Source organism: Vulpes lagopus, chromosome 6 (assembly GCF_018345385.1).
Source record: "Vulpes lagopus strain Blue_001 chromosome 6, ASM1834538v1, whole genome shotgun sequence".
NCBI classification, from domain to species: Eukaryota; Metazoa; Chordata; class Mammalia; order Carnivora; family Canidae; genus Vulpes; species Vulpes lagopus.
In genome coordinates this window covers 58,858,630-58,885,948 of record NC_054829.1, presented here as the reverse complement: position 1 = coordinate 58,885,948, position 27,319 = coordinate 58,858,630, and the positions used below count along the sequence as shown (strand labels likewise).

Sequence of the window (27,319 nt, the reverse complement as noted above, 5' to 3'; positions counted from 1 at the left end):
CAGGTTAATTTCATCAAGGACACAGTCATTAAGAGAATAAAGATGGGATCTACTATTTATTTACATTAAAATTGACATTTGAAAAAAAGTATGCATTCATTTAAAATTCATTTCAGTTGATACATTTTTGTTGAATGCCTATTAAATACAAAGTACTAATTTAAACTAATAAATTGGTTAACACTGATGTTACAAATATAAAGTCCTTTTCAATATCACTATTCAAAATAAATCTGTGGTATACACACACACACACACACACACACACAGATGTGCTTTCAAATTAAGTTTTTCAATTTCCAAATACCTCCTTTAAAACAGAAGGGAATACATTCTGACAATGCTGTTTTTAATACCTTAACCATTTCAAAATTCACTGGAATATCTGAAGATAACTTGTTGCAGGCTAAACTCACATGAAAAGAAACCTTGACTTCAGAGGGAAGTCTACATTGATAAATACATATCCACTTTGTTAATTGCAGTGTAAGTTACATGTACATATAAAAAAGTAAAATGACAAGAATGAGAGGAGTTTTTCACGGAAGGTGGTGAGTAGCCAGGGATTCTGCTTCTCTTGATTTTCTGAGCAGGGCTTGTTTGAGGGCACTAATTTTTTCATCAAGTTCAGCCAGTGAATAGTTCTGCTGTAAACAATAAGAATACAAATTGCTGAATGATTCTGAAGTCTCTTAATGCAGATAAAGTGCTAAATGAACTCTATTTAAAATATGGTAAATATCTTTTTTTTCCTTCATGAGAATAATTCTTAAAGTGAACTATATATGTTGACTATATCATTAAAGATATAAAATAATAAGGCTTAAATATTTCTTTCTTTCTCTTTCCTAATGACAAAGCTCTCCTGGACCTCTTATACTTTGAAAGGATTGTAAAAACCTTTTCTTTAACCAACTATTCTCATAATCAATAATAAAAAAGTTAAACTTTAGGATTAAACTGCTGGAAATTCTCTTGATGGATCAACTGCAATCAACTACCTCTCCTGGAAAAAACAGATGCTCTCAAAAATTTACTCAAAATTTTACAATTAAAAAATAAGTAGTATGCTACTCTTAAAAAATAAATTAAAAAAAGTTTAAGCTTTCCCCAACTTTAATTTTACATTACTGCCGTGAACAGATACCAGAACCTCACTAATTAAGATTCAACTAATTAATACAGTAGTACTGTGGACAAGTGAGTGGTGGGCTTAAGTCAACTTCTGCCAAAGACCCTTTTATGATTTAGATACTGCTCATCAGTAGTGTCAGCAAAGGGGGGAGGAGGAGGGGTGCCTGGCTGGCTCAGTGGGGAGAGAATATAGCTCTTGATCTTGGGAGTCCTGAGTTCAACCCCCATGTTGGATGTAGAGATTACTTAAAAGGTGGAGGGTGGGTACTAGGGTGTCGGAGTGGCTCAATCAGTTAAGCAGCAGACATTTTTTGGCTCAGGTCCTGATTTTAGGGTCGTGAGATTGAAATCCCATGGGCGTAGTGCATTGGGCTCTGTGGTCAGGGTGAGGGTGGGGTGGGGAGGTGTGGGATTCGGAGGGTGGGTGGGGAAAAGTGTCTGAGATTCTTTCTCCCCCTCCTATTTTCTTTCTCTCAAATCTTTTTAAAAAGCAGAGGTTATGTTACCATTTATTATTTTTCAGCATTTTGTAACTGATACATTCTGCTACAATTAACAGCTAGACAGGCTTTTATATTTAGCCCATCTGAATCATTCCATGCCTTGAAATAAAATTATTTAATTCAAGTCCATAAATTTAGGCTGCCCTTTTTTTCCAGTGCTTAAACCCCAGGATATGATCTAAAAGCAACCAAAGTAGGAACTTTTGATAAGAGAAATATAAAACTAATCAAACTATTTCAGAAGCCTCCATGAGAATGCAGTAATTTACCTGAGGTGGTTGAACTTTTCTTCTTTTTCCAGAAAAGCTCTAGATTAAAAGTAAAAAAATAAGTAATCAATGCTTAGAAAATCTAAACAATTTTATTTTATAGAATACTGAACAAAATATGGAGTACCCTGGCAGAAATGAAGCCCACAACCCTGACTAGGCACTAGCTGCCAATGACATCTGCCTTCGTTTATCTTGGAAGGTACCCTCCAAATGATGATAATAAAAGGACATGGTAGTAACATTGAAGCAACATGCTCCTCCCTAGCTATACAGATATTCCCATTAATTCCCAGGTTCTAATGAGGATAATTATGGAAGGAGATGCTCTGGGGTCTTTTTACTTAGTTTCCTTTTTTCTAGCCTTTCATCCCAGGATATTGAACAAGTGAAGCAACATTAGACAGAGGAAAACACAATTTAGAGTACCTGGCCAAAGGGTGAAAAAACACACATGCACACACACCCTTGAGTGACATTAAGGATCATTGTGATTGTGCAAGCAGCTATCCACTGCTCCAAGTGACTCAAGGGAATGCCGATCGTACCCTGGTCCTGTCAGTGACTGGAACAGACATGGGCCCAATTCTGGCCAGTGAGTAAGGGGGAGAGCTTCTGGAAAAAACGTCCTCATTCTGAGAGAGAGCCCTCAAAGGATACAATTCTTCTGGACACTGCTGTATCTGAACAGGACACCTGAAAGTAGCTGTCTTGCCATTGGCCTGGGAAAAAGCCAACACCAAGTAGAACTGACAACCCTGATTTAGCCAATGAATCAATTACCGTGAAGGGTATACTACGCTGAACTTCCTTTATAAGATAATTTCCACACTGTTTTAAGGCAGTTTGAGTTTAAATGTTTATTACTGGGATGCCTGGGTGGCTCAGCGGTTAAGCATCTGCCTTCAGCCCAGAGCGTGATCCTGGAGTCCCAGGATCAAGTTCCGCATTGGGCTCCCTGCATGGAGCCTGCTTCTCCCTCTGCCTATGTCTCTGCCTCTCTCTCTGTGAAATAAATTAAATAAAATCTTTTTTTAATGAATAAAATATCATGAATAAATAAAATCTTAAAAAAAATGTCTATTAAGCTGACAACATTCTCACTGACATGCTGCTGAGCCTTTTAAACTTTGACCAAATGAATTTTTTTAGATTTTGTTCTTAGTCTCACAGAACCCCAAACTTCCGAATGGCAAATTAGTATACATTTGATAAAGACAAGGTCAGTGTAGGTGGCAAAATTTTCTCATGAACATTTCTAACCACTGAGATTTAGAAGAGAAGGTAAAAATTCACATTTCCCTTTGTGTCAAAAGATGTTTCAAAGAATTTCCAGGTATGCCTCTTATCAGGAAATCATAAAGCGTTGGAATTATTAAATATGGGGGGAAAGTGCTTATATAAACAGGTTCCTTCCTTTGCCAAATTGAGCTAGATACCTGTGATGGGGCCCATAGGCAAGTTAGGGCTTAATGTTTAATTTTGGTCAGAAGACTTCTTAGTCTTCTGCCTTTCCAAGAGGTGATTAATAAAATACACTTCCCCTTATTTTCCTAATAGCTTAAGTCTGTAAAATATTGATAGTTTCCATGTCACTGAACAATCAGACTATTATTATATCATTAAACAAAGTGAGAAGTATCAGAATCAGGAGAATAAGGACTGATTCAGTAACTTAAACAGTAAAATATGGTCTTTGGGGGCTTAACTAAGTGTAGTTTCTTAAATATTTCTTCTCTTCCAGTCCCATCCCACCACCTTGATTCAGATTCTCATTTCTCCCTGGTGTGGACAATGATATGTTTCCTAAACTATCTTCCTTGATTCTTCTCTCTCTTCAACTCGGACTTCATAATGCCACCAGATAGGAACCTAAATTATAGGCTCCTCTTTCTCAAAAAATTATGCACCAGTGACACTGTAATTGCAAACTGGTTAGTGTGCCCTTCAAGGCCTTCCAAAACATGTTTGCAATTTAATTTTCCAGCCAGATCCAGTTGCCATCTCTTATTTCGGGCCCACCACACACTTTACAGGAGATTAATTCCCTCTCCCTATCCTTTAGAACCAGGAGTTACCATTATAGACTGGAGTTAAGATTCCACCAAGTCAGTGCTTTGGAACAAGTTACACATCTTCAAAAATCCAATAATGAACTATCAGCCAAACCCCATACATTCATACATTTATTCAATGCCTACTAGAGCCTATATGCTCAAAGATGAACAAGACAGTTCCTGCCCTTCAGAGGTTCACATTACAGTGTGAAAAATAGATGTGTAAACATATAAGTGGTAAGTGCTAAAAATCAGGAAAGTGCTATAAAAATGAACTTGTGAAGCATGTTATATTTACTGTTTCAAAGGTCATAATTTAAAAATCAGTAATTCTTTGGAAATACTCATAAGGATTGTGTGTTTTATTATTTTTTTAAATTTATTATTATTATTTTTTTAGATTTTATTTATTTATTCATGAGAATACACAGAGAGGAGAGAGAGAAGCAGAGACACAGTCAGAGGGAGAAGCAGGCTCCATGCAGGGAGCCTGATGTGGGACTCGATCCCAGGACTCCAGGATCACGCCCTGGGCTGAAGGCAGGTGCCAAACCACTGAGCCACCAAGGGAATCCCGTTTTTTTTTTGGAGTTTTATGTCTATTTCATAACTGAAAAGAACTTCACTTTTAGTCTACTTTTGTTCTATGAGCCAAATACAATTTACATTTTTTTTCTATTAGCTTTTTCCCTTTTTTTTAAAAAAATTTTTATTTATTTATGATAGTCAGAGAGAGAGAGAGAGAGAGAGAGAGAGAGAGAGGCAGAGACATAGGCAGAGGGAGAAGCAGGCTCCATGCACCGGGAGCCTGATGTGGGATTCGATCCCGGGTCTCCAGGATGGCGCCCTGGGCCAAAGGCAGGCGCCAAACCACTGCGCCACCCAGGGATCCCCCCTTTTTCCCTTTTCATATGCTGCACTTTGATGTTACTCATGATAACCAATTTCTATTCAACTATGAGTCTGCCCAATGTGTAGAATTCACCTATATATGGGACGCTCAGCGGTTGAACTTCTGTCTGCCTTTGGCCCAGGTGTGATCCCAGGGTCTCGGCATAAGTCCTGAGTGTGGCTCCCAGGGATGGCGCACATTCATTCTATTATGGAAGGGTAAGTGAGTGTGAGACTTCCTTCCCTTTGGTGTTGTAACATATTTATTCATAGGACTTGAGGACAGGGTTAATCTGAATATTTAAACATTTTCAGTATTTCATGTTTCCTTGTAGCTCACTATTAACTTGGACATGTCATTTCCAATACTAATCCTGAAATGATCCTTCTAATCAAATAGATACCGTTTAATAGATTTGGAAGTATTTTTTTAAAGTACTAGTTTTATCACAGGTATGGCAACCTAACACATCTAGGCCCATTCTGCTTATATTTGTAATGCTTCCTGGGACTGAAGTTAGGTAGTCACCAAGTTCTAGACTTCAGGCCTCTGACAGTCTTAGTTTTTACCCATTCTGTTGTAACTATCACCTCTTACACAGACTCTCCTGATTCTCTCAAGTATAGGTCCTAACTCTTGAAAAGCTTAGCTGATGTTTCTATCTGCTAACCTGATAGGACTTTAAATTCACATTTCCTCCCCAAATATCTCCCCCTTCGGATTTTCTTATTTCTGTCAATGATGGTATAATTTTTCCAATCAGAAAGTAGACTCATCCTTTCTCTATATCTCTTTCCACAGCCAATCAATTATCAGTATTTGTCAACTTTATTTCCCGTCTTTTGCATTAATGTCTTCTATTCTCACTCTCTTGTTCTTACTTAGTCCAGGATCTCACTTCACATCTATGGTAGTATAAAACTATCTCCTCATTCTTAGTCTCTCCCTTCCCATTTATCTTCCAGAACAGTATTAGATAAATCTTCTAAATAGCTTGCAAAAGTTACTTCCCTGCTCAAATAGCATTTAGACTTTAAATACTTTATATTTCTGGGTATAGCATTTAAGGTCCTTTATAAGCTGACTATTCTACCTCTTTAGAGCCAAACACTCTAAACATTCTATGCTGTGTATAAGAGACCCCCAAAACAAGATTATGATTTGAAGGGTTGTTCTTTTGTTAACCAAGTTCAATGACACGTAGATATTAAGCTTCATAAATCAAAGAGATTAATGAAGGAGCAAGGTCTCTCTGGAAGCATCTAACACTATGATACTCTCTTGTAAGATCAGTTCTGTTGTAACAAGAACTGTATTAACAACGTATGAAATTGAACTAGAAAAAATAATCTGCCTACGGATTACTTAATGAAGGCAGCTTGAATGGGAACAGCTTACAGTAGACTGTCATAGGCAAAAGCATAAAATCTTTATCAAGTTTTCTAGGAAGATACATTCAAAGAATAATCATAAAATTGGAAAGACCTTTGTAATTATGTAATACAACCAAGAAATCTTCTAAATTAGACCAGTAAAGGCCACATTTATACAGCTACTTCATAGATGGTTTCTGAAACTAAATAAATACTAATAGTTACTGAGATTTTACCATGTACTAGGCAGTGTGCTAAGTGCTTGACTGATATTATCTCATTTAATCCTTGCTTCAGGCCTCAGAACTTCAGTAAACCTCATTTTTTCATGAGAGTAATAAATCACTAAAACCCTCTAAATTTCTGATCTTTGGGATTCATTGCTCATGTGTTATGTGATCTGCCCTCTTCATCTGGAAAATATTTCTCTTCTGTACCTTACTCTAAATACTCAATTTACCACTTTGGAAAAACTGCTGCTATATCTAAATAATTTTAAATATATTTCACCAGTTACTTATAAGGATTCATGCTAATGAGTAATATTTTCTTTTTCTTTTTTTTTTTTTTAAATATTTATTTGAGACAGAGAACATGAGCAGGGAGGAAGGGCAGACAGAGAGGGAGAAGCAGGATCCTTGCTGAGCCAGGAGCCTGATGCAGGGCTCAATCCCAGGACCCGAGGAACATGACCTGAGCCACAGGCAGACGCTTAGCTGATTGAGCTACCCAGGTGCTCCATGAGTAATATTCTCACTAAATGTTTTATAAATCAAAAAAATGTGTTCACTTCTACACGTTATTTTAGTTCTTTCTAATATGGTGCTGCTTTAAAAAAAAAAAGAACCTCAGGCATTATGTATGTAGTCACCCCAAAAGACTGAGGAAAATAACACAATGAGCTCAGGATCACTTGTCTGAAACCTGCTGATAATCAGCACAACATTGTTTCTTAAAGTCCTTGGAAAAGGGGATAAGGATGAATCAATGAATGCTAGAGTTGAGGAATTAAACATTGACTAGTCTTTCAAAAAGCTTGGTGGTTAAGGTAAAGAAAAAAAATAAGGTGGCAGACTGAGATGTTTGTTTAGTATGGAGGAGAAATGCATAACATGTAGGAGTGGAGGGAAGCAGTCTGTGGACAGTGAGGGATTAAAGAAACAAAGGATAAGCAACATAGCAGGATCCCAGAGGAAGCCTTTGTTCTATAAGCTAGCATGTTCATAATGACAGATCAACAACTACCCAGGCTCATTTATTATGCCATGAAAATGGCTGAAGTTTGAGAATTTGGGTAATATATAACAATACCTCTCTAAAAAAAATTATGAGTCTATATATAATACAGTATTTCAGAATCACAATTTTAAATTTGAGGGTAACCCCCTACGTATGACTATGTTCAACTTTGAATTATTAAAACAGTGTTTTGCCTGTAGCAAATGAGAAAACTGTTAATATGAAAGCATTGTAAAATAAAAAATATATATACGTTTAAAGACACTTATACTTACTACGGATTGAAAATATTCAGGAGAGATTCCTTCCAATTCAAGGATTTTATCCTCAAGTTTTTTAATTCTTTGATAAATATCCCTTGGCACTGGACCACCTAAATACATTTAAAAAAAAAAAAATCTGAGATACTATTGAGTAATTCCTCTTACAATTTTTATTCTTAAAATACCATGCAGGGACACCTGGATAGCTCATTCAGTTAAGCAGCCAACTCTTGATTTCGGCTCAGGTCATGATCAGGGTTCTGGGATCTAACCCTGAGTTGGGGGCTCCCTGCTCAGTGTGTAGTCTGCTTCAGAATTCTCTCTCTCCCTCTGCCCCTTCCACCCCCTCTTTAAAAAAAAAAAACAAAACCAACCAACCAACCAAAAAACCATGCATAGAAGATACTTATGCAGAGGTATGGGAAATATTTAAGCCTGAGAGGATAATGAACAAGAGTAAAATAAAATGAAATTCTTAGCTCACATTTTCTTATCACACACTATAGGGCATATTATTCTATTACATCTCTCCCCAAGCCCCATTTATGCTTCCTATATTGCTAGTTTTATGTTAAATTCATTACAAGCTACTGAAGAGTTCCTGCATAGAAAAAATTATACTTCTGATAGATTTTGATAGTTACTTGGGAGGAGAAAAATGCACAGGGACAACTAACAGCTCAATTCAGTGACTGCTGTTATGTCTTTACCACTTCCTTCCATTTGTATTTCTCCTTACATGCCACATTTTCTCTTATAACCTCAAAAAATGTTAAAAGAGGAGCTTTATCATAATTCTTAACTAACAAACTTTCCATAGAGAGGGAAGATAAATTAAGGTTACTCAAATTTCAAGGTTACGATTATATACCAAACCCTCTTATTTCTCAGCACCTCAATGTGACCATTCTGTCTACAACCCCCCATCTCTCTATGGATACCACAACCTCCAAATTGGTCTCCTTTCTGCCTTGCTTCCATAGTCTATTCTTTTTTTTTTTTTTTTTAAAGATTTTATTTATTTATTCATGAGAGACACAGAGAGAGGGGCACAGACACAGGCAGAGGGAGAAGCAGGCCCCATGAAGGGAGCCCGATGTGGGACTTGATCCCGGGTCTCCAGGATCACGCCCTGGGGGCGCTAAACCACTGAGCCACCCGGGCTGCCCCTTCATAGTCTATTCTTAACACAGCAGTGACCCTTTTAAAATGTAAAAGTCAGTGTCATATCTCTGCTCAAAACCTTCTACAGCTTTTGCATTTCACTCAGATTAAAAATCAGAGCCTTTATAGTATTCAAGGTTCTGCACAATTTGGACCTTGTCTCCACACCCTTATCATTCTAGCCACTTGATTCCTTTTTTCTGTTATTCAAGTAGGCCAAATACTCTCACCTGTACTTCCCTTCTTCTCCATATTCACAAGGCTTGCTCTCCCCAACTTCAGGTCTGAGATCAAAAGTTTTCTTATCAGCAAGGCCTTCTCAGACCACCCTGTAAAAAATATAATGCTACAACCTCCCGCCTCACCACAATCCCTATCCTTTCTCTTATTTTTCTCCAAACTATTACTACTACCTGACAGTCCATATATTTTGTTTATTGCCCATTTAGCTACTTTAATATAAACTCCAGGAGGGCTTAATATTCTTTGGTTCATTGGGTTTGGCTGTGCAGCTTGTGCACTGCACAAATCTGGGAACCATCAGTTCACAAACCACACAGGTGCTCGATATTTACTGACTGAATACATAATTAGATAATCATTATGCAATTAAAGCATATGGGCAAATTTTCATATCAAAAGTATCACCTTGTTAAATACAAAAACTCTAGGAATAGGTTTTTTTTTTGAGAATGTTTATCTTCGATTCTGGGTTGTTCCTGCTCTTGAGTAAGGTAAAATGAATAACTTATTCAACTGACTTTGCTCTTGCTGTCTCCTTTACCTAGAATGTCTATATATCTCACTTCTGTATCTTTCAAGAGCTAGTTCAAGCTTTACTAAATCAGTGAAGCACTGCCTCAATCTCTTCACATGGAGGCTCCTTGTGCCCCCACCATACACTTCCTTCATAGCCCCAGTAACATTTCACTTCAATATTATTCTTTCTTCAGATTATAAAGTTTTTGAAGCTAGGGACTGCAACTATATCATTTTAGCATCCCTTATGTCTAAAATAGCACTTGGCACATAGCAGGCATTCAACAGATATTTTTCATAATTAACTACTTGATACAATTAGATTTTTTTTTTAAATCTAGAGAGAGAGGGAGGGAGAGAGAGCACAAGATGGGGAAGTGGAGGGGCAGAGAGAAAGAAAGAGAATTCCAAAAGGCTCCCATGCCCAGTGTGCAGAACCCTACAAAGCTCAATCTCATGACCCTGAGATCATGACCTGAGCCAAAATCAAGAGTTGGATGCTTAACTGACTAAGCCACCTAGGTGCCCTGATACCATTAGACCTAATAAGCCAATCAATCCTTTTATACAGTTGTTTTTTAAAATCCATTTATTATGGGTAAGGAGATTAATTTTTAATGCTAATCTCCTATTACCCTCATAGTTTTACTCAGTCTCATCTTCTACTTCCATCCAGCAAATACTCCAGCTAGACTGGACTCAAATTCCCTAACTGTATTTTTTGTGCTGCCTCAGTGCTTACAGATGATGTTCCCTCTTTTTGGAATAATTTGCTCCTGTCTGGTTACTACTCCTTCAAGGGCACAAATGTCACTTCACCAGGGGTGCCATCTCTTGACAGTAAAGAGCTGAACAATAACTTTGTGTACCCACTGTATTTATCTGAAAAGGTGAAACGAGCAATAGTTCATTTAAAAACTCTTGAATACCTGGTTTGGTACCAGACACTGCACTAAGTACAAAGTTAAAGAACATGACAGATAATTTGCTTTCACAGACCTTATTATCTAGCAAGGGAAACAGATATTAAACACACACAATTGTGATAAATGCTATAAAGGAGGATAGGGAGTTACCAGGTGCTATTGAGACTACATAAAGAGAAATCCATACCAGTCTAGGATCAGGAGGAGAAAGCATAGCCAAAGCCTTGGTAAAGGCCCTAGGACAGCAAAATGAGTGGGAATTGGGAAGCCTCCAGATGGGGCTAGAACTATCAATGTAGATCATATCATGTTACTTAAAATTACAATCCCCTCCTATCCCAAGCCTTTTTTATCCTCTCCATGTCAAGCTTTTATCTGTAGCTCTTCTTATGTAGCATATAATTTATGTACTAGAATTTCTGTTCACATGTATTTTCAGTGCCTAGAATAGCGCCTGGCTCATAGTAGGAACTTAGTATTTATCTGTGGAATGAGTAAGTACTAAGTTTGGTATGCATATAAGGGTAACAAGAAACCACCTAAGAATTTTCAGCTGGGGAATAACAAGATCAGATTTGAACTTCAGGAAAAGTAATTTGGCCACTGGTAGAGAATTGGTCTTGAGAAGAAGTCTAGTGGCAAAGCAACCAACTAATACCTTTCCATCAGTCCGAGGCAGAGAACACAGTGATTTCAACTATAGTAGCTGTGGAAGTAGATAGAAGCAGATAGTTCTTGAGAAATATTTAGAAGAATCAAACTGGTGATTAGAAGAATCAAACTGGTGACTTCTGGTGACTAAACAGGGAGAGAGACTCAGGCTTTGCAGCCAGTTAAGATTGAGGTTTGATTTCTATTTGTGATTACTACCTTGGGCATGTTGCTCGAGCCCTCTGTACTCAGTTTATCTGACAATAACAGCATTGACACCTTACAGGGGTACTATTAAATACTGAGTGAGTTGACATATATACTACTTTGAGAGTGACTGGCACCTTAGTATTATTTAGTTCACTTCCCCTGTGGCATTTACAATTTATATGCTTATCCTGACTGAAAGATCCCTGAGGACTAAGATCACACTTACCGATATTTTGTACCTAGCACAGTGGGTGATAAGAATGACATATGTGATTAAGTTACGAAATTGGTGGCAAGAAAAAAGACTACATTAGGGATCCCTGGGTGGCGCAGCGGTTTGGCGCCTGCCTTTGGCCCAGGGCGCGATCCTGGAGACCCGGGATTGAATCCCACGTCAGGCTCCCGGTGCATGGAGCCTGCTTCTCCCTCTGCCTGTGTCTCTGCCTCTCTCTCTCTCTCTCTCTCTCTCTCTGTGTGACTATCATAAATAAATAAAAAATTTGAAAAAAAAAAAAAAAGAAAAAGACTACATTAATTTCCAGCTGAGACTTAATAAACTGAGAATGTCAGTATTTGGAATCTGTTCCCATTCTACTAACAGTCTCAAATTGGTGAGAAGTGTAAGAGGAGGAGGAAGAGCATAAACACATAACCATAGATTCCTTGAGAGTAGGGACTATGCTTATTCATCTTCGTACCAATCAGAACAATGTTTTGTACATGGCAGGTACTTAATGGAAATTCTATGACTCAATAAATTAGAGTTTCTTTATCTGTGGGGCACTGCCAAGCACTCTGCTTACCTGTTTGCAATCGCAAGTGAGCCTCAATATTTTGTAGTCGTTCTTCTACAGCCTGATTACCACAATCTCGGAGCATGCTGTTAGGCTTATGACCTGACCCTTGAATTCCTTCAGGTCTAGTCTGTGGTCCATATGTATTCACAACTCTAGAAACTAAATAAGAAACTTCTGAAACATAAATTTAATAGGTTTAAAGTCAGAAATTCTATCTCCCTAACAGTACTTTATATTCTTTGTATGAAGACCATCTAACCATCAACCCAAGTAAGAAGCCAAGACTTTTTGTTTAAAAATAAAATTTAGACAGGAAGGTGATTTCTATTTCATTTTGCTTATAATCTACAATAAGCTTCTGTCAATGATGAAGATATGTAGTGGATACTTACCTTTCACATGACTTTTAAATCCTGGGTAAGGAGTAAAAATGGCATCAGTTCTTGCACAACTGTTTTCTAAGGAGAATTCAGATGAGTATAAGTTTAAATATATTCTTAACTTCAAATGTATGAGATTTTGATAAACTTTCAATAATTCAAATTAACATACTACTAACAAGAGAATTATTATTTTAAATAATAGTAATTAAATTACCATCTTATACAGGATAAAATATAGTGAACCTTACCCTCTAAAATTTATAATCTGTAATCTTCTCTAATTTTCAGATTTACATACAGAAAAATATCAGCATTCAGTGGCATAACTTAATATAATTTTTAATAAACACCAATATCTCCCCAAACCATCTGGGTCTTTGGAGAAAATATATTTTATAGAGAGCATTTTAATTCTAAGACAAAGAGACATTATTCCCTTTATTTCATCATATAAATAAAAAGAACTCAGTACTTTTACTGAAATATCTATTAAAAAAATACAGCATTTTGATATTACTGATCAAATTAGGGATCATCTAATAAAAAGGATTAATTATACATTATACATTTTTATTTCAGAACTCCACACAAAAAAGAATAACACATACTTTTCCACTTTACCTAGGTTTCCAATGCTCATTTAAAAATCAAGAGCAGCCCAGGTGGCTCAGCGGTTTAGTGCCGCCTTCAGCCCAGGGCGTGACCTGGAGACCTGGGATCGAGCCCTGCATCAGGCTCCCTGCATGGAGCCTGCTTCTCCCTCTGCCTGTGTCTCTGTTCCCCCCCTTCTCTCTCTGTATGTCTCTCATGAATAAATAAATAAAATCTTAAAAAAAAAAAATCTCTAATCACAAAAGCTATCTCTTTCCAGACTGCTCTTTTCAAAAAATGCAATTTTTGGAAAAATAAGTTGTAAAAATTTGTTCTAATTTTTTCTAAGCTGAGAAGTATAATTTTCTTCAAATTAGGTATAAGCAAATAAATTAAAAACCCGTGGGAAAACTGGACTAATGTTAACATAATATAAAAATGTTTCAAATATAAAATATTTAAAATGACATTAAGTAAACCATGCATTGATGTAAATTTCCTGAAAAACTCCCCTGATTTTATAATAAAAAATAGTTGGTAAAAGAGATTCTGAAAGAAAATTCTTTTTTTCCCTATGGAATTAAAAAAAATAAATCTGATGTTTATATTTTAAGTCAGATTGACTTAAAGGAAATACACTAACACTAACACATTACAATACATTCATATTTTTTCACGCTAAGTTTCCTTAATTGTTCTGCTGACAAATCAAACTGTATGAATATAATTCCAAATTCATCTTTTGTATATAGATACTAAACAAAATCATTTTCTTTTTCTTCCCTTTCTCTTTGAGACACCTCAATATACGTCTAAAGGGCCATCACTTCACCATTCTCTTTCTACCATTTCATGGGGCTAAGGGTTAAAAAAAGAAGCTATCATCCATTCCAGAGTTATATTCCAAGTATATAGATTAACTGACCCATCAGTGAGAAATTCAGCATGGTGTGAAGATAGTGAATGTATGAGTGCTAGTCACTCTCCACAGCAATTCTTGCTAGCACTGTTTTGAGCCAGCAAGGGATTGAATGGACCAGGGAATCCTGCTGAGCATTTCAATTCTTGTCAATTTCTATCCCCTGGTGGTTTATAATAATAGAGTTAGCAGGGAGAACAGAGGAATAACATTAGTGACACATGTGCTTGCTCCCTCAACAAACCCTTTCTCATAGGTTGTTTGCAGTTGGATGGACTGTACCTGAGATTTTGCCACTATTGTACCTGTTCTGAAAAGCTAACAGGAATATACAGTAAGTCTAGAAATATGCATATATAATGTTAATAGCAGAAAAGGCTGAATTTAGGACCCACTTGAGCCTGTATTATTTCATTATTAAGAGAATCAGTGCACCAACATAAGAGTCAATTCTAGGTTCATCTGACAATTCTGTATTCATAATAATTAGCTAAGAGATGTTACAGGCAACAAGAAAAGTGTTCATTCCAATTAGGAACTCTTCTCCATAATTTTTTCTAAGAACTACTTGTTCTGATTATTACTAGGATGCCTGAGTAAGATCTACGCCAGTGCTATGCAGTATTTTGTATTCTGCAGCATACCTGCAGATCTGTAAATACACTATAGCATCAAGTGGAGAGGAAAAGGAGAATCTGATGAAAAACACCAAATGTATACATTATGAGAGAAAGGAAAAAAAAAGCATAAGACACCATAGTCTTGATGACAGATTGCTTTTATCGTGACAGAAAACATTTCAAAAAGCTAAGGAGTAGCGAGAAAACTGCTCCCTCTTGAGGAGTATTAACTTTACTAAGCTCACTTTATGTATTAACATAGTTTCAAAAGTACATTTATAGGCTCAAAATTTATATAGCTTAGTTCCTTATTAGTGAGACTAAACAATGCAGTCACCCATACTTCATTTCCTAAAGGAACTTTAAAAGAATCTTCACCAGTGGCAAACATTAGCCCTTTTATGTCTGGATTTATTTGATTTTTTGCATAATTAAAACGAAAACTGTTTTTGCAATGTAGTCTTAATAAATAGAAAGAATTTCTGTTGCCTTAGTTTCTAAATAAACCTGTGAAATAAAGTGTGATTTAATGTTCATTTTTAAAAACAAATGAAAAATCAGAGCAACTCTAAAAACTATGCTTAAAATCCTATGAAAATTTACTTCTTCCAGGTAGTTACCTTGATTACAATCAATAACATTGCAAAATTCCCTGACGTTGTTTTCATTGATTTCAGCTTGCTTTCTTTCAATAAACGCAGATATTCGTCTGTCAATCTATAAACAATAAGTATGCATGTTTTAACAATTCAAGCATAAGACTTAAAATCATACTCTTCCCACCCCCAAATAAAACCTTCTTACTTCTGCTTTTCCAGCCTTTATTTGTACTACTTCTGGATCAAAATGGATCTGTGTCTTTTTCACATCTCCTAAATCACAATCTTCGTGCTTTTCTTCCTCTTGTAGGTCACTAATGGGAAATTTGGCATTTACTTCATTCTTGTTCCCTGTTTCTGTTCTTTCTATCTCTCCAACAATAGTTGTATTCTCCTCTTTAATCAGAGGCTGAAGTTTTGCTAAAAAAGGCTGAAAGAACACAATTCCATCTGCAGAGGTTCAAACTAATCAAAATTAATTACATATTTAATATTCATACAAATTTCCACTAAGTAAATGCAATATTTACTACCAATTAACTACATATAAAAACTTGGCATATCAGGACACATACATCTGATCACATGTAAATGTTTGCTGTTCTCTGCTATTGTGACCATTATAATTTGGTATAAATCTGCTTAAAAAAAAAAAAAGAAAGAAAGAAAACCTGAGGAAATTTAAAATTTTCTTTGAGGGAATCATTCTGTCACTCATCTTTTATTTTGTGCCAAATCAAAGCCTCAGCCTCTGGCACCAATGCCACTTAATTAACATGTCATTCAAATGCCTCCTCAGAACACTAAGGCTTAGTATTTTTCCTCCTTAACATGAGAGCCAGTGCTCTCACTCAGCAAAGCCCTGCATTATCACTGTATCACTGGAGATTCTCCACTTGAAACTGCAGTTGGCCAAAGTGAATGAGAGAGCACAGACATGAAATATATAGGTGTTATGCTGAGTGAACACTCAGGCTTTTCCTGACATGGCAAGATATCTTCTTGGGTCATGAAATTAAATTTTTAAAAAAGAAAGTGAACAAGGAAACAAACAAAAAAAAAACCTACCAAGATCCACAGCTGAAAAGAGATATATGTCTATCACTATACTAGAGGGGGTTAAAAAAAAACAAAAAACCGATTATATAATGTAAATTATACTACTCATCTCCCTCCCCCCCATAATCAGGCCTCAATTGAGTTCTATTGCTCATTATTTCTGTCCTTTAACATTAGGGTTAACTATTTCAACATGAAACAGAGTTAAAATTTCCTATAAAGGCATTGAACAGAGAGCTGAAAATTAATGTTTATTCCATTAATCAAAACACACCAATACTTGCCAATGTTCCAGTTATTTTTCATACCTATAATTTTGCTTGTTGTTTATTATACCAAGTACTCTTCTGAAACCTTGTAACATTTTGATAGCAGTAAAATGACCAATCCAAACAGTTCTCCCACTTACCTTCTGACACTTCATATTTTATATTTTGATTAGAGATAAACCGCAAACTTACAACAATTATAATTGCAGAGATGTTCAATTGGAAACCAGCAAGATCATAATACTGTTCAATTATTGAACTGAAATATTAAAAATATTGCAATACTATTATAAATAATTCAATGTTGACTTCTAATATAAAGGATGAATTCAAACTGTTAAGATAAAATAGTGACTGGCTACTTACTAAGATGAGACATTAATGTCACAGAAATTACTTTCTTTTTAAAAACTATGCTGAAACTGTTTAATTGCAATAGACACTCCAGGATGTGTCATGCTGGGATAATGCCACTTCTTGAACCACTGAAAGCACTCCATGAGCCTCCAAACTCACCCAAGGCATGGAATCATTATCATAGCATGACACACACCTGCCGTGTCTTATTGCTTAATTATAACCCACCATAGATGCAACTGTATTGAATTTTCAGTCCAAGTCTAGAATTGAATAGAATTGCATTCATTCAATCTTCATAGCCACACTGGCCTATTGGGCTATATTTCCTGACTGTTCGGATCACTATGTAAATTAACAGATTTGGATCTAATCTGGCTGAAGTAACCTTTTATTGATAACACTATTAATACAATGTTAGGACAGAACTGACAAATACTCCAGCTTATAATTTAACTACAATTAATTCCCATTCTTAATACTGACTTAACATTTTTAACAAGAAATTTACCTGTAAATATAAAACATGTTGCTCAAGTGCACTAAAGAGCAATGCGGGCTGGAATGCTGAGAGGCTCTGGAGCTTGTTCCAATCGATTGTAATTTTCACCACATCATCTCTGAGGTTAAGCTTCAAAGGGGCAAACCAGCAACATCACAAAAATTACACGATTAAGCTGTATATATAGGATGTCACAAAAATAGTATTTCTTTAGGGTAACATGACTATTTAGCTCAAAGTTATCAGATTTTTAACAATACATTAAAATGCTCCACCTCGTTACCATTTTAAAAGGCCATGAAAGGTGCAATTTTCATAGAAAAAACACAATGGTATCTCATTCTAATTCTATTCTTGGGTCTGTGTAATGGGACCATCTTACAGGTGAAACACCCATCCACAAAAGATGGAAACATGAGGCTTTTTTGATACTTCATTATCTAAAACCTTTGGATAAGGGCCAAAATAGGCTTGCCCTATTCAGTACTTCCAGCTCAGAGCATTAAACAGAAGGGGCAGACACATTTATGAAAGTTCTCATACAAATATTTCTTTTTGTTAAATATGTACACAGACATAACTGACATATATCATTACCCTGATGTTTTCTGAATCATATTTTTATCATTTTCATCTTTAACCAACTTTAAAATAATCTAAAAATCAAGATTATTCATACATATCATAAAGCCTAGGGATAAATGGCAACATGTTTATCTACTTCAAATAAAAAACTATTATCTAGCTGTGGAAATCTGAACGTGAAAAACAAATACTCCTCCACAATAGTGAAATAAATGGTCAGAGACTGAATGGAATGGCTAGATCTTTTGCTAACTAGTATTTTCTAATACTGTGTGAGGGGGCTTGTCATATAAAACTTATAAGTTGGCTATGTATGACCTATTAGAATAAAATTATAAACAGAAAACTATCAAGAACCTGAATATAAAATTACCATCAAAATCAATGAAAATTTTAGAGTGAAAGCCTCCATCTCTAGGCTTTCAAGTGAATACAAATGAACCTCATAAACTTTTCTAGAGACATGTGTTTACAGCATACTATAAAGCTATGATGCATGGTAGAATTAAGTTTTTTTTTCAGAAATCATTTATTAAAAGTCATGTTTTCTACAAAATAAAGGCAAGTATTACATTAGTTCAAATACAGATGTTATGAGTTGTGATTCTAATATAACAAAAAGATGAATCACTGTACAAAAAACCAGAAATCCAAAGTTACCCAAAAAAGGCAGTATACTTAATGAATACTGTATGACAAAAATTTACCACCTTTTCCATGAGACAAGAAACATTTAAAGTCTGTATCAGACAACTATAAAGAAATAAGAAATTTTGGATAGGCTACACTGGCAGAGATTAGATTATATTAACTAAAGTTTTACATTAAGATTACTGCATTAATCTTAGTTTATATTATTTAATTACTGTACTCCTACAGTCCTCTAAGAGATCTACAGTTCCTAACAAATTTATAAATAGAGTTTTGGGATAACACAGACAAATCCTCAAACAAAGTAAAGCATCAAGTTTCCTAAAGAAAATAAATAAAATAAATCTTAATGTTGGGATCATATTCTCCTTTCAATTCAGCATAATTATGTAAGCCTTTCAAGCACAATTAAAGACACTTGGTTTTTTTAAAGAAAACTACATAATAATACAAATTAACTTTAAAATTATCCTAATATATCCAACTATTTATTCAACAAATTCCCTATTAGTAATATGAATTCTATGCATTTTTACCCTTTATAACTTGTAAACGTAAAGCATTCACTCAAAAATGTATTGGTGTGACATTAATATGGACTATTTAAGCATTTTCCGTAAAAAATTAATATGAAACTCCAAGCTAACAATAAATAATGCTTCAACTTGGTAGAATGAGCCATGCTGTGGCAAGCAATAAGGTTAAAATAAGTAAATTTGAAATCTGGGATACTTTATAACATTCAATTTTATGTTTCCTATTGAGGAGAGCCAACAATATAATGATACTATGCAGAATGAAACTAGGCATATTGAAACTTACTTTTTTTTTTTTTTTTTTGAAACTTACATTAAAAAAAAATATCCCATAAACCTGTTGCAAAAGTACATAGTGATTTCCTCCAGGGGCAATTTTATAATATTGTGGCTTTCATTCTTCCCTTTAAACAATACATCTCAAAATGTAAAGACTAATATCAAAATAGTATTTAATTGATGAGACAATGATTTAATTTTTTGACACCTGTATAGATGGTCCCTTCAATGTGTCTTGTAAACTTTCCAAATATGTACTCTCAACATTTTGGACAGGTGACATAAGTAAACTTTAATCACAAAATATGCGAAGGTTTAAAATCTGTAAATGAGTTTTAAAAATTCAGTATGCAAAAATATTTCAAAAGAAATGTTTAAATTATTTCTTAATGTTACTTTAAAAAATTTATCACCGCTGAAAATAAAACTGTAAATTACAGGTAAGCATAAACTTTTTTCATCGTGACATTAAAATATAAATAAACCTTAAAATTCCAATATCCAAGACAGAAAACGTTCTCAGACTTTTAAACCATTACAGGTCTTGGGTGATAAGACTAAAATATTAATGTCCCCAAGTCTTTAAAAAATTTTAATAAGTTGGCGGCAAACAACTGAGCTCAAAAGTTACAACTTTTAGCAGATTCTGTTAATAATTGTTCCGTTAGACCAAATTAAATGTTTAACTTAGAGTAATGCTTTTTCTAAGGACAAACATATTAGGATTTTTAAAAATACTGAAATAACCTTTTAAAAAATTAATTCTCCATCCACTCACGGCTTTTAAAAATAACTTTTTACAAACCAGACAGGTGTTGTTTTCATAAACATTATCCTCGACATAAATGTTTGCTGTGCCTACTACATGCACTAATACCAACCCCATAACAAACTTTTAGAGTAAAAAAATATTCCAAGATACAAAAGATTTCCTTTTTAAAAGCAAACAAACTTATTTTCAAGTTGTTTATCATTTGTAATATGCTTTGCATTTTATTTCATGAAACAAAATAGTTGACTTGATTGAATAGTGTAAGGAGTACTTTTATTTAAACCCAATTTATTATGACATTTCTGCAGAAGCTATTCATCAGTCAGTTAAATTAGCTAATAATTAAATGACAAACAGTTCTGATGCAAACTCTACCAATCATGGATAACTCATCGAATTTTATGCAAGAAGTATTTACATTAATTCCTTTCATTTTTCCTCCCCATGTGAAAGGGTAAGAGATGCACATAACAACCAGAAGGAAAAAAAAAAAAAGAGAGAAAGAAAACCAAGTGACTCCTAAAAGCAAATCAACCCAAAAAGAGCGGAGAGAGCTTTGCCAAAACTCTCAGGCCGTTACTTCTATCAATTTCTATCACAAATTCACTGAAGGATAGGGGATGCTGAGCGCCAGGCACCCTCCAAACCCACAAAGCGTTTTACGCCTTCGCTGTCTCCAAGCTTGTTCTTCTGGGAGCCAGGTTTTTCACTTACACTATCCTCTCACTCTTGGGGAGAAGAATTGCCAGCCCGTACGGCCTTCCTCACTCCGACCGCAGCTAGGCTCAGGCTCCTCCGCCGGCCTCAGCTACTCAGTCCCGGTCCCCCGCAGCCCTAAGCAGCCCCCCGCCTCCGCTAGAGGAAAAAAGGGGGGAGGGGCCGGAGAGTTCCCAAACCCTGCTCTGCTCCCACAGACCACCACTCACTTGTCCCACCAGGCTATGCAGTGAGCGAAAGATTTCGCGGAGCACCTCTTGGGAGAGATTGGGGCTGCAGCTCCGTTCCGGACTCCTGTCACCACTGCTCGAGCGGCTAAGCTCAACGGCAGCAGCCATGACACCTTCGCAGGCTACCCCCGCCACCACCAAGTTGTGCTCACAACACCCGCCCCCCTCCCCCTTCCGCTTTCGTCGCTGGTAAATGACGTAGAAAACACAGCGTCTCGTTCAGCCCGGGCCTTCGAGGACCCTCGTGACTGACAAGCCGGTGCGCCAATCAGGTGCAGCTGGAGCGTCACGCCAAGGACCCGGAGCGGGTAATTGCCGGCCTGGCGGAGCTGCGTACGGAATTTGGGACGGTGATTGGGGCGGTGGTGTAGTGAAGGTTAGCGTCTGAAGCCTGTCTTGTGTTTTTAGGTGTTGCTTATGAGTGTTGATAAGAGGAAACTTAGACTTAAACGTTGGAATTTTAGAAGTTAAAATTTTAACTTTTAACATGGCGCTGTGGAGTGGTCTGGACAAAGATTGCTGTTCGGGGGTGCAGCAGGGCCCACACCTCTACACCCTGGAAAACTCTTTCACGTACGCTTGTATTTAGAACATTTTCACTTCTGCAAAGTTTAAACTTACACAAATTAACGTGACTAATTTTTCATGTGAGGGAGCAGAGGCTATAAAAGAACAATAAAATGCTCTACTGTTCCTGCTGTACTATCAACGGAAGGAAGGGCATTAATTACTTTAAATCTGCAAAATAATTACGTCAAGTTTTAAAACGTGCATCAGTGGCTATTCTCTGAGTGATACTGTAGAGACACTCACCTAAACCGTTCAAAGAAGTGAGACACTCCAAACGATTCTAACAGTTTAATTCAAATAAGTAATTGCATGCATGCAGCACAATCTTTGAAATTAGAAGAAATAAATGCGAATTGAAATTTGACAGCGTATTTGACATCAGATAGATTTATTAAAAGATATTTGAAGTACTTTTATAGTCCAACATTTAAAAGCTTTGTTGTTCAATTGAAGAAAAGAACAAAGGTTAGAAGAATTTTAAATGTTAAGCTCTATTAAAAAACAAAACCCGTCAGTTCAGAGATTAGGGACAAGGTATTTAAAATTCTTAATTCTAATAGTCTAATGCATTTACAGTAGAGGAAGCAAAGGTAGAAACTTGCACAATATGTATTCTTCAGTTTTAGAGTAGGCTGAATGAAAAGGAGCAGAATAGGCATCAAGGAACTGGAATGGGGTCAGTCGGGATAAAAGAACGCCTTTGACCTGTCCCTAGGGAGCCTCTTAATTAGGCTTTCATTTCCAAAGATCACCAGGCTTGACAGGATCTTGAGAAATCTTGTCTGTTCCCTTGTTCACAGCAAGATATACAATTTATAATCCAGCCTATGTCTAGAAACATCCAGAAAAAGATTTCACAATATATAATCCCAAATTGAGCAACCTTCTCATTCAAGGCACTCATCTCCATCTCTAATTTAAATTCATGATTCTTTGCAATGCTGTATATTTTCTTTGCCTCTGGTTCTCTTTTTAGAAGAGAATAATTATAACAGGGTAACTAGAAAAAAAAATTTATGTAACGAATTAGCAACCAGTTTCAGATCATTTGTTTTCATCTACATGTGAAGGTTTTTTTTTTTTTTTTTAACCAATATTCAGGACACTGTTAGGAAACGGTTGGGGACATGTTTTGTATATTATAAGAATACCCCATAGATGTTTGGGTTGCCTGAGTGGCACAGTCAGTTAAGTATCTGCCTTTGGCTCAAGTCATGATCCCAGGGATTGAGCCCCACATTGGGCTCTCTGCTCAGCAGGGAGCTTCCCCCCCCCCCCCACCGCTTCTGCGGCTCCCCGTGCTTGTGCACTCGCTTCCTCTCTCTCTGTCAAATAAGTGCGTAAAATCTTTTTAAAAATACCATTTTTAATACAGTAGTTCTTGTTCCTGTCTGTGCCATCACTGACTTAGAAATTTCAAGTTTTACCTGTTCCCTTGAACCTCTATTATAGAATTGATGGTCATTTGATTTTATATAAGTTCTCTATGTTAAATTCTGTGTTTCAATATCCAGACTTACACTTACATCTTGGTATTGCTTACTGAGATAACATTTGGGGTTTAACTCTTTTATGCATTATTTCTACTTTCTAAGACCTTTCTTACTCCTTTATGATGTTTATTACCTTCATTTTGGAAAATTTCTTATTTTTGTCAATTTATTTTAAGTAGAAGAGTTTGTAGGCTGAAAAGATGTGGATTTCCTTGGGCTAACTTTATTTTTTTTAAGATTTTATTTTTTATTCATGAGAGACAGAGAGAAAGAGAGAGGCAGAGACACAGGCAGGGGGAGAAGCAGGCTCCATGCCCGGAGCCCAACGTGGGACTCCATCCTGGGTCTCCGGGATCATGCCCTGAGCCCAAGACACACACTCAACCACTGAGCCACCCAGGCATCCTCCTTGGGCTAACTTTAAATAGAAATATGTAGATAGTAATGTATAACAAAAATATGAAAGTTATGACATGTAGAAAAGGAATAAAGGAAATAATTTTCCCTTTATAGAAGACTAATTATAGTTTATAAAGTGGGTTTCTGAAAAATCTGCTGCCTAGCAGAAATGATTCAAAGTGTTAGTCTTAGCATTACCAGCAGAATTAGAAATACTGCCCTGCAAGTTTATGATAAGAATCAATTGAGAGGCTAGAAAGTATAAATGAAATCTGGGCTATCTATCTTATCAACAAAAATGTCCTTTATAAAGAGCCTTAAAGGCACAAATCCACTAAATAATCCAGTGCACAGCAAAATGCCTGCAGTATTATATGTGCTCAACAGATGTTTGTTCAATGCATATAGTACAAATTTTAACTAATGTAGCAAAGGAAAAATAAATATTATTTATCTTCTCTGGCTCCCCATCACCTGTGGATAAGTGCAAGTTCCTTAGAATGGCATCTTACGTTCTTCTCATGATCTGGCCTTTGCCTAAATTTTCAGCCTCGTTTTCTGCCACAAACCATCTTGTGCTTAATGCTTCTGAAACTGCCTTTAGTTCTTCAAAACTTTACTATTTTTGCATTGATATTTTGTTTTTGTTTTTTAATTTATACCCCTGCTTGTAAAACGCCTATTCCTCCTTCAAACTCCAGCTCAGAAATCTCTGGAAAGTCTTTCCTTAATTCTTCTCATCAAGAGTTTATCTTTTCTGCTAAACTACTACAACTTGTATATACTTTCCATTGTTGTACTTATTCAATTGATATTGAAATTTCCTTGACTCTGAGTCTGTCTCCTCATTGAACTATGAGCACTTATGTATCACGTTTTTGTGTTTAAGGTTTGCTATAGTACCTTGCATACGGCAATTACTTAGTATATGCTTGTTGAGCTGAATTTATTTGCCTATCTAGGGTGAATAGATATGTAAAATGGAAAAAAAATTGCTACTCTTGACGGGAAATTGTAACACATAGTAAAAATGATATACAAACTCATTTCAAATAACAAAGCATGTCTGCTTATCCTCTTTTGGAGTAATACCTGATTCAAAGTGCTCAAATTTTTCTTAATGAATAAATATAGCTAGCCTTCATAACCATTCTCATGAATGATAGCCACACCAATTAATTATACCTTCTATATGCCAGACAATCTGATCAGCAGGGAGATATAAAAATGAATCAGACAAGGACTCTCTCAAAGAGTTCCAATTTTAGTGGGCTAGATATATATGCAAACAAACAACTATGATATAATGTGACAGTGATCATTTTAGAAGTATGTATAAGGCAATACAATTAATTAGTTCCTTTGGGAAGATGTTTGGATTCAGTGTCAGGAAAAGCTCTAAACACTTGATGTAAAACATGGATTGAGGCTCAAATGATGAGTTTAAATTTCTCAATTTAGATAAAGCATGAGAAGCAACTTGAACGTGCTTAATGTGTTTAGGGAGGATACACTGAATAGAAGTAAGGCTAAGTCAGCATTTCCCAAAGTTTGTTCTGCTGAGTACTAGTCCTGTAACATACTTCTCTTAACAAGTTTCCATGGCCAAATAAGTTGGAGTATTATTGACTAATTGTGTTGCCATGTCATGAAATGGATCACAACATTCCACTTTCTGTTAGCAAGGAGCTCATACTACAATCAAAGGACACAACTAAACAAATCCCAGAATCCCATCTTTGAGGATATGTTTACTGGGATTCTCCATACCAATTTCTGAGTCAGCCAGGGTTTAGTTAGAAAATAGAAGCCATACCTGTTATTTGAACAGAGAAAATCTTAATAAAAATTGTTATTAGGATAAATTGTTGACTCAAAAGATAATAAGAAAACAATAATATATCATAAAGTTAGCAAATTCAGGAAACAGCTAATCCATCTTGGGCTAGGGGAACAAAGGGAAGAGTTTGGAATTATTAAAATTTAGCTGCTTAGAGGAACATTCCTGTGAAGTCTCCCAGAGAAGGAGGTGGTGCTCAGCTGGGATTGGTATCTTAAGAGGTGAGGGGATGTGATGAGGCTGATTTGGCAAGTGTCTGAAACTGCAAAGAGAGCATCCAAGCACTGAAGGACAATTCCATGCAGTCTGACAAACATATAACTGGAATCCCTAAAGGAGAATAGAGAGAGATTGGGATAGAAGAAACATTTCAAGAGATGATGGCTGAGAAATTTTTTTTAAAGATTTTATTTATTCATCAGAGACAGAGAGAGAGAGAGAGAGAGAGAGGCAGAGACACAGGCAGAGGGAGAAGAAGCAAGCTCCATGCAGGGAACCTGATGTGGGACTTGATACCGGGACTCCAAGATCACACCCTGGGCTGAAGGCGGCGCTAAACCGCTGAGCCCCCCCCCCCCCCCAGGGCTGCCCAATGGTTGAGAAATTTCCAAAAATATTGATAGCATCAAACAACAGATCCAGGGACGCCTGGGTGACTCAGTGCTTGAGCATCTGTCTTCTGCCCAGGGCATGATCCCAGAGTCCTAGGATCAAGTCCCATATTGGGCTTTCTGCATGAAGCCTGCTTCTCTCTCTGCCTGTGTATCTGCCTCTCTTTTTGTGTGTCTCTCATGAATAAATGAATAAAATCTTAAAAAAAAAAAAAACCCACAGATCCAAGAAACCCAGAGAACTCCAGTATTAGTTATGTACTGCTGTGTAACAAATTACTCCAAAACTTAGTAGCTTAAAACAACAAAAATTACTTGTCTCCTAGTTTCTGTGGGTCAGAAATAGGAGTGGCTTTGCTTGGTAGTTCTGTCACCCACTGTGGAGAAAGCCAGCAAGGCAGAAGCCATAGTGCCTTTTAGGACCTAGATTTTCAAGTCATACACTCTCACTTCCATCTGATTCTATTTGTTAGTAGCAAGTTATGATATTTGGCCCATATTAAGAGTAGGGAAATTAGGTTCCACATCTCCATTTCAAATATGAAAGGGAAATGAAATTTTTTTTATGTAAACAAAACGAAGATATTTGATTATCAGCAGACCTGCACTATAAGAAATGTTAAAGGAAGTCTTCCAGGCAAAAGGACTGTGATAGCAGAAAGACATTTGTATCTACACAATAAAATAAAGATCTTAAGAAATAGTTAAAATAAAATGACATATAAAAGACATTCTTTCCTGGGGTGCCTGGGTAGCTAAGTCAATTAAGTGTCCCATTCTTGATTTAGGCTCAGGCTTTGGCCTCAGGGTCGTGAGTTTGGGCCCCATGTTGGGTTCCACACTGGGTGTGGATCCTACTTAAAAAACAACAACAACATTTTTTCCTCATTTTTATTTGTTCTAAAGATAGTTAACTGTCTAAAACAAAAATAGTGGCAAATTTATTGTGGACTTATAGCATATATAGAAGAAGTGTGTGACAACAATAACACAAAAATTAGGAGGGAGGAATTTTAAGTGTATTTATATTGTAATAGAGCAATATATATTTGAAAGTAGACTGTGATAAATTAAAAATGTAAATTATAAGCCCTAAGGCA

The 27,319-nt window shown here is 36.1% G+C and overlaps 1 protein-coding gene and 1 pseudogene across 9 annotated transcripts; one reads left to right on the top strand and one right to left on the bottom strand.

The window, feature by feature from the left end:
- LOC121493642 (MAP3K12 binding inhibitory protein 1) lies at positions 1-21,486 on the bottom strand. 9 transcript variants are annotated; one of them, XM_041759697.1, is made up of 9 exons: positions 21,331-21,485; positions 17,546-17,665; positions 15,555-15,779; positions 15,371-15,467; positions 12,630-12,695; positions 12,244-12,411; positions 7,743-7,840; positions 1,907-1,945; positions 7-647 (listed from the first exon to the last, which is right to left on the bottom strand). In XM_041759697.1, exons 1-9 carry the CDS (start codon positions 21,412-21,414, stop codon positions 540-542), a joined length of 1,005 nt encoding a protein of 334 aa, XP_041615631.1. In that variant the 5' UTR covers positions 21,415-21,485; the 3' UTR covers positions 7-539. The 9 variants fall into 9 exon arrangements, with proteins under 9 accessions (XP_041615632.1, XP_041615631.1, XP_041615634.1 ...); XM_041759692.1 differs by having other exon boundaries at positions 11-644; positions 21,286-21,483; XM_041759691.1 differs by having other exon boundaries at positions 12-647; positions 21,286-21,481.
- Positions 21,487-21,599: 113 nt separating this feature from the next.
- The window catches only part of LOC121492439, a 155,609-nt pseudogene continuing 149,889 nt past the window's right edge, over positions 21,600-27,319 (top strand).

Bases quoted from the DNA above. Each gene is read 5' to 3' on its own strand.
- LOC121493642 (XM_041759691.1), bottom strand. From the start codon at position 21,414: ATGGCTGCTGCCGTTGAGCTTAGCCGCTCGAGCAGTGGTGACAGGAGT. The intron at 12,412-12,629 runs GTAAGTATCCAC...TTTATGTTTCAG, and splicing joins ATTTAAAAGTCATGTGAAAG to AAGTTTCTTATTTAGTTTCT. The intron at 7,841-12,243 runs GTAAGCAGAGTG...AAATGTATTTAG, and splicing joins TCACTTGCGATTGCAAACAG to GTGGTCCAGTGCCAAGGGAT.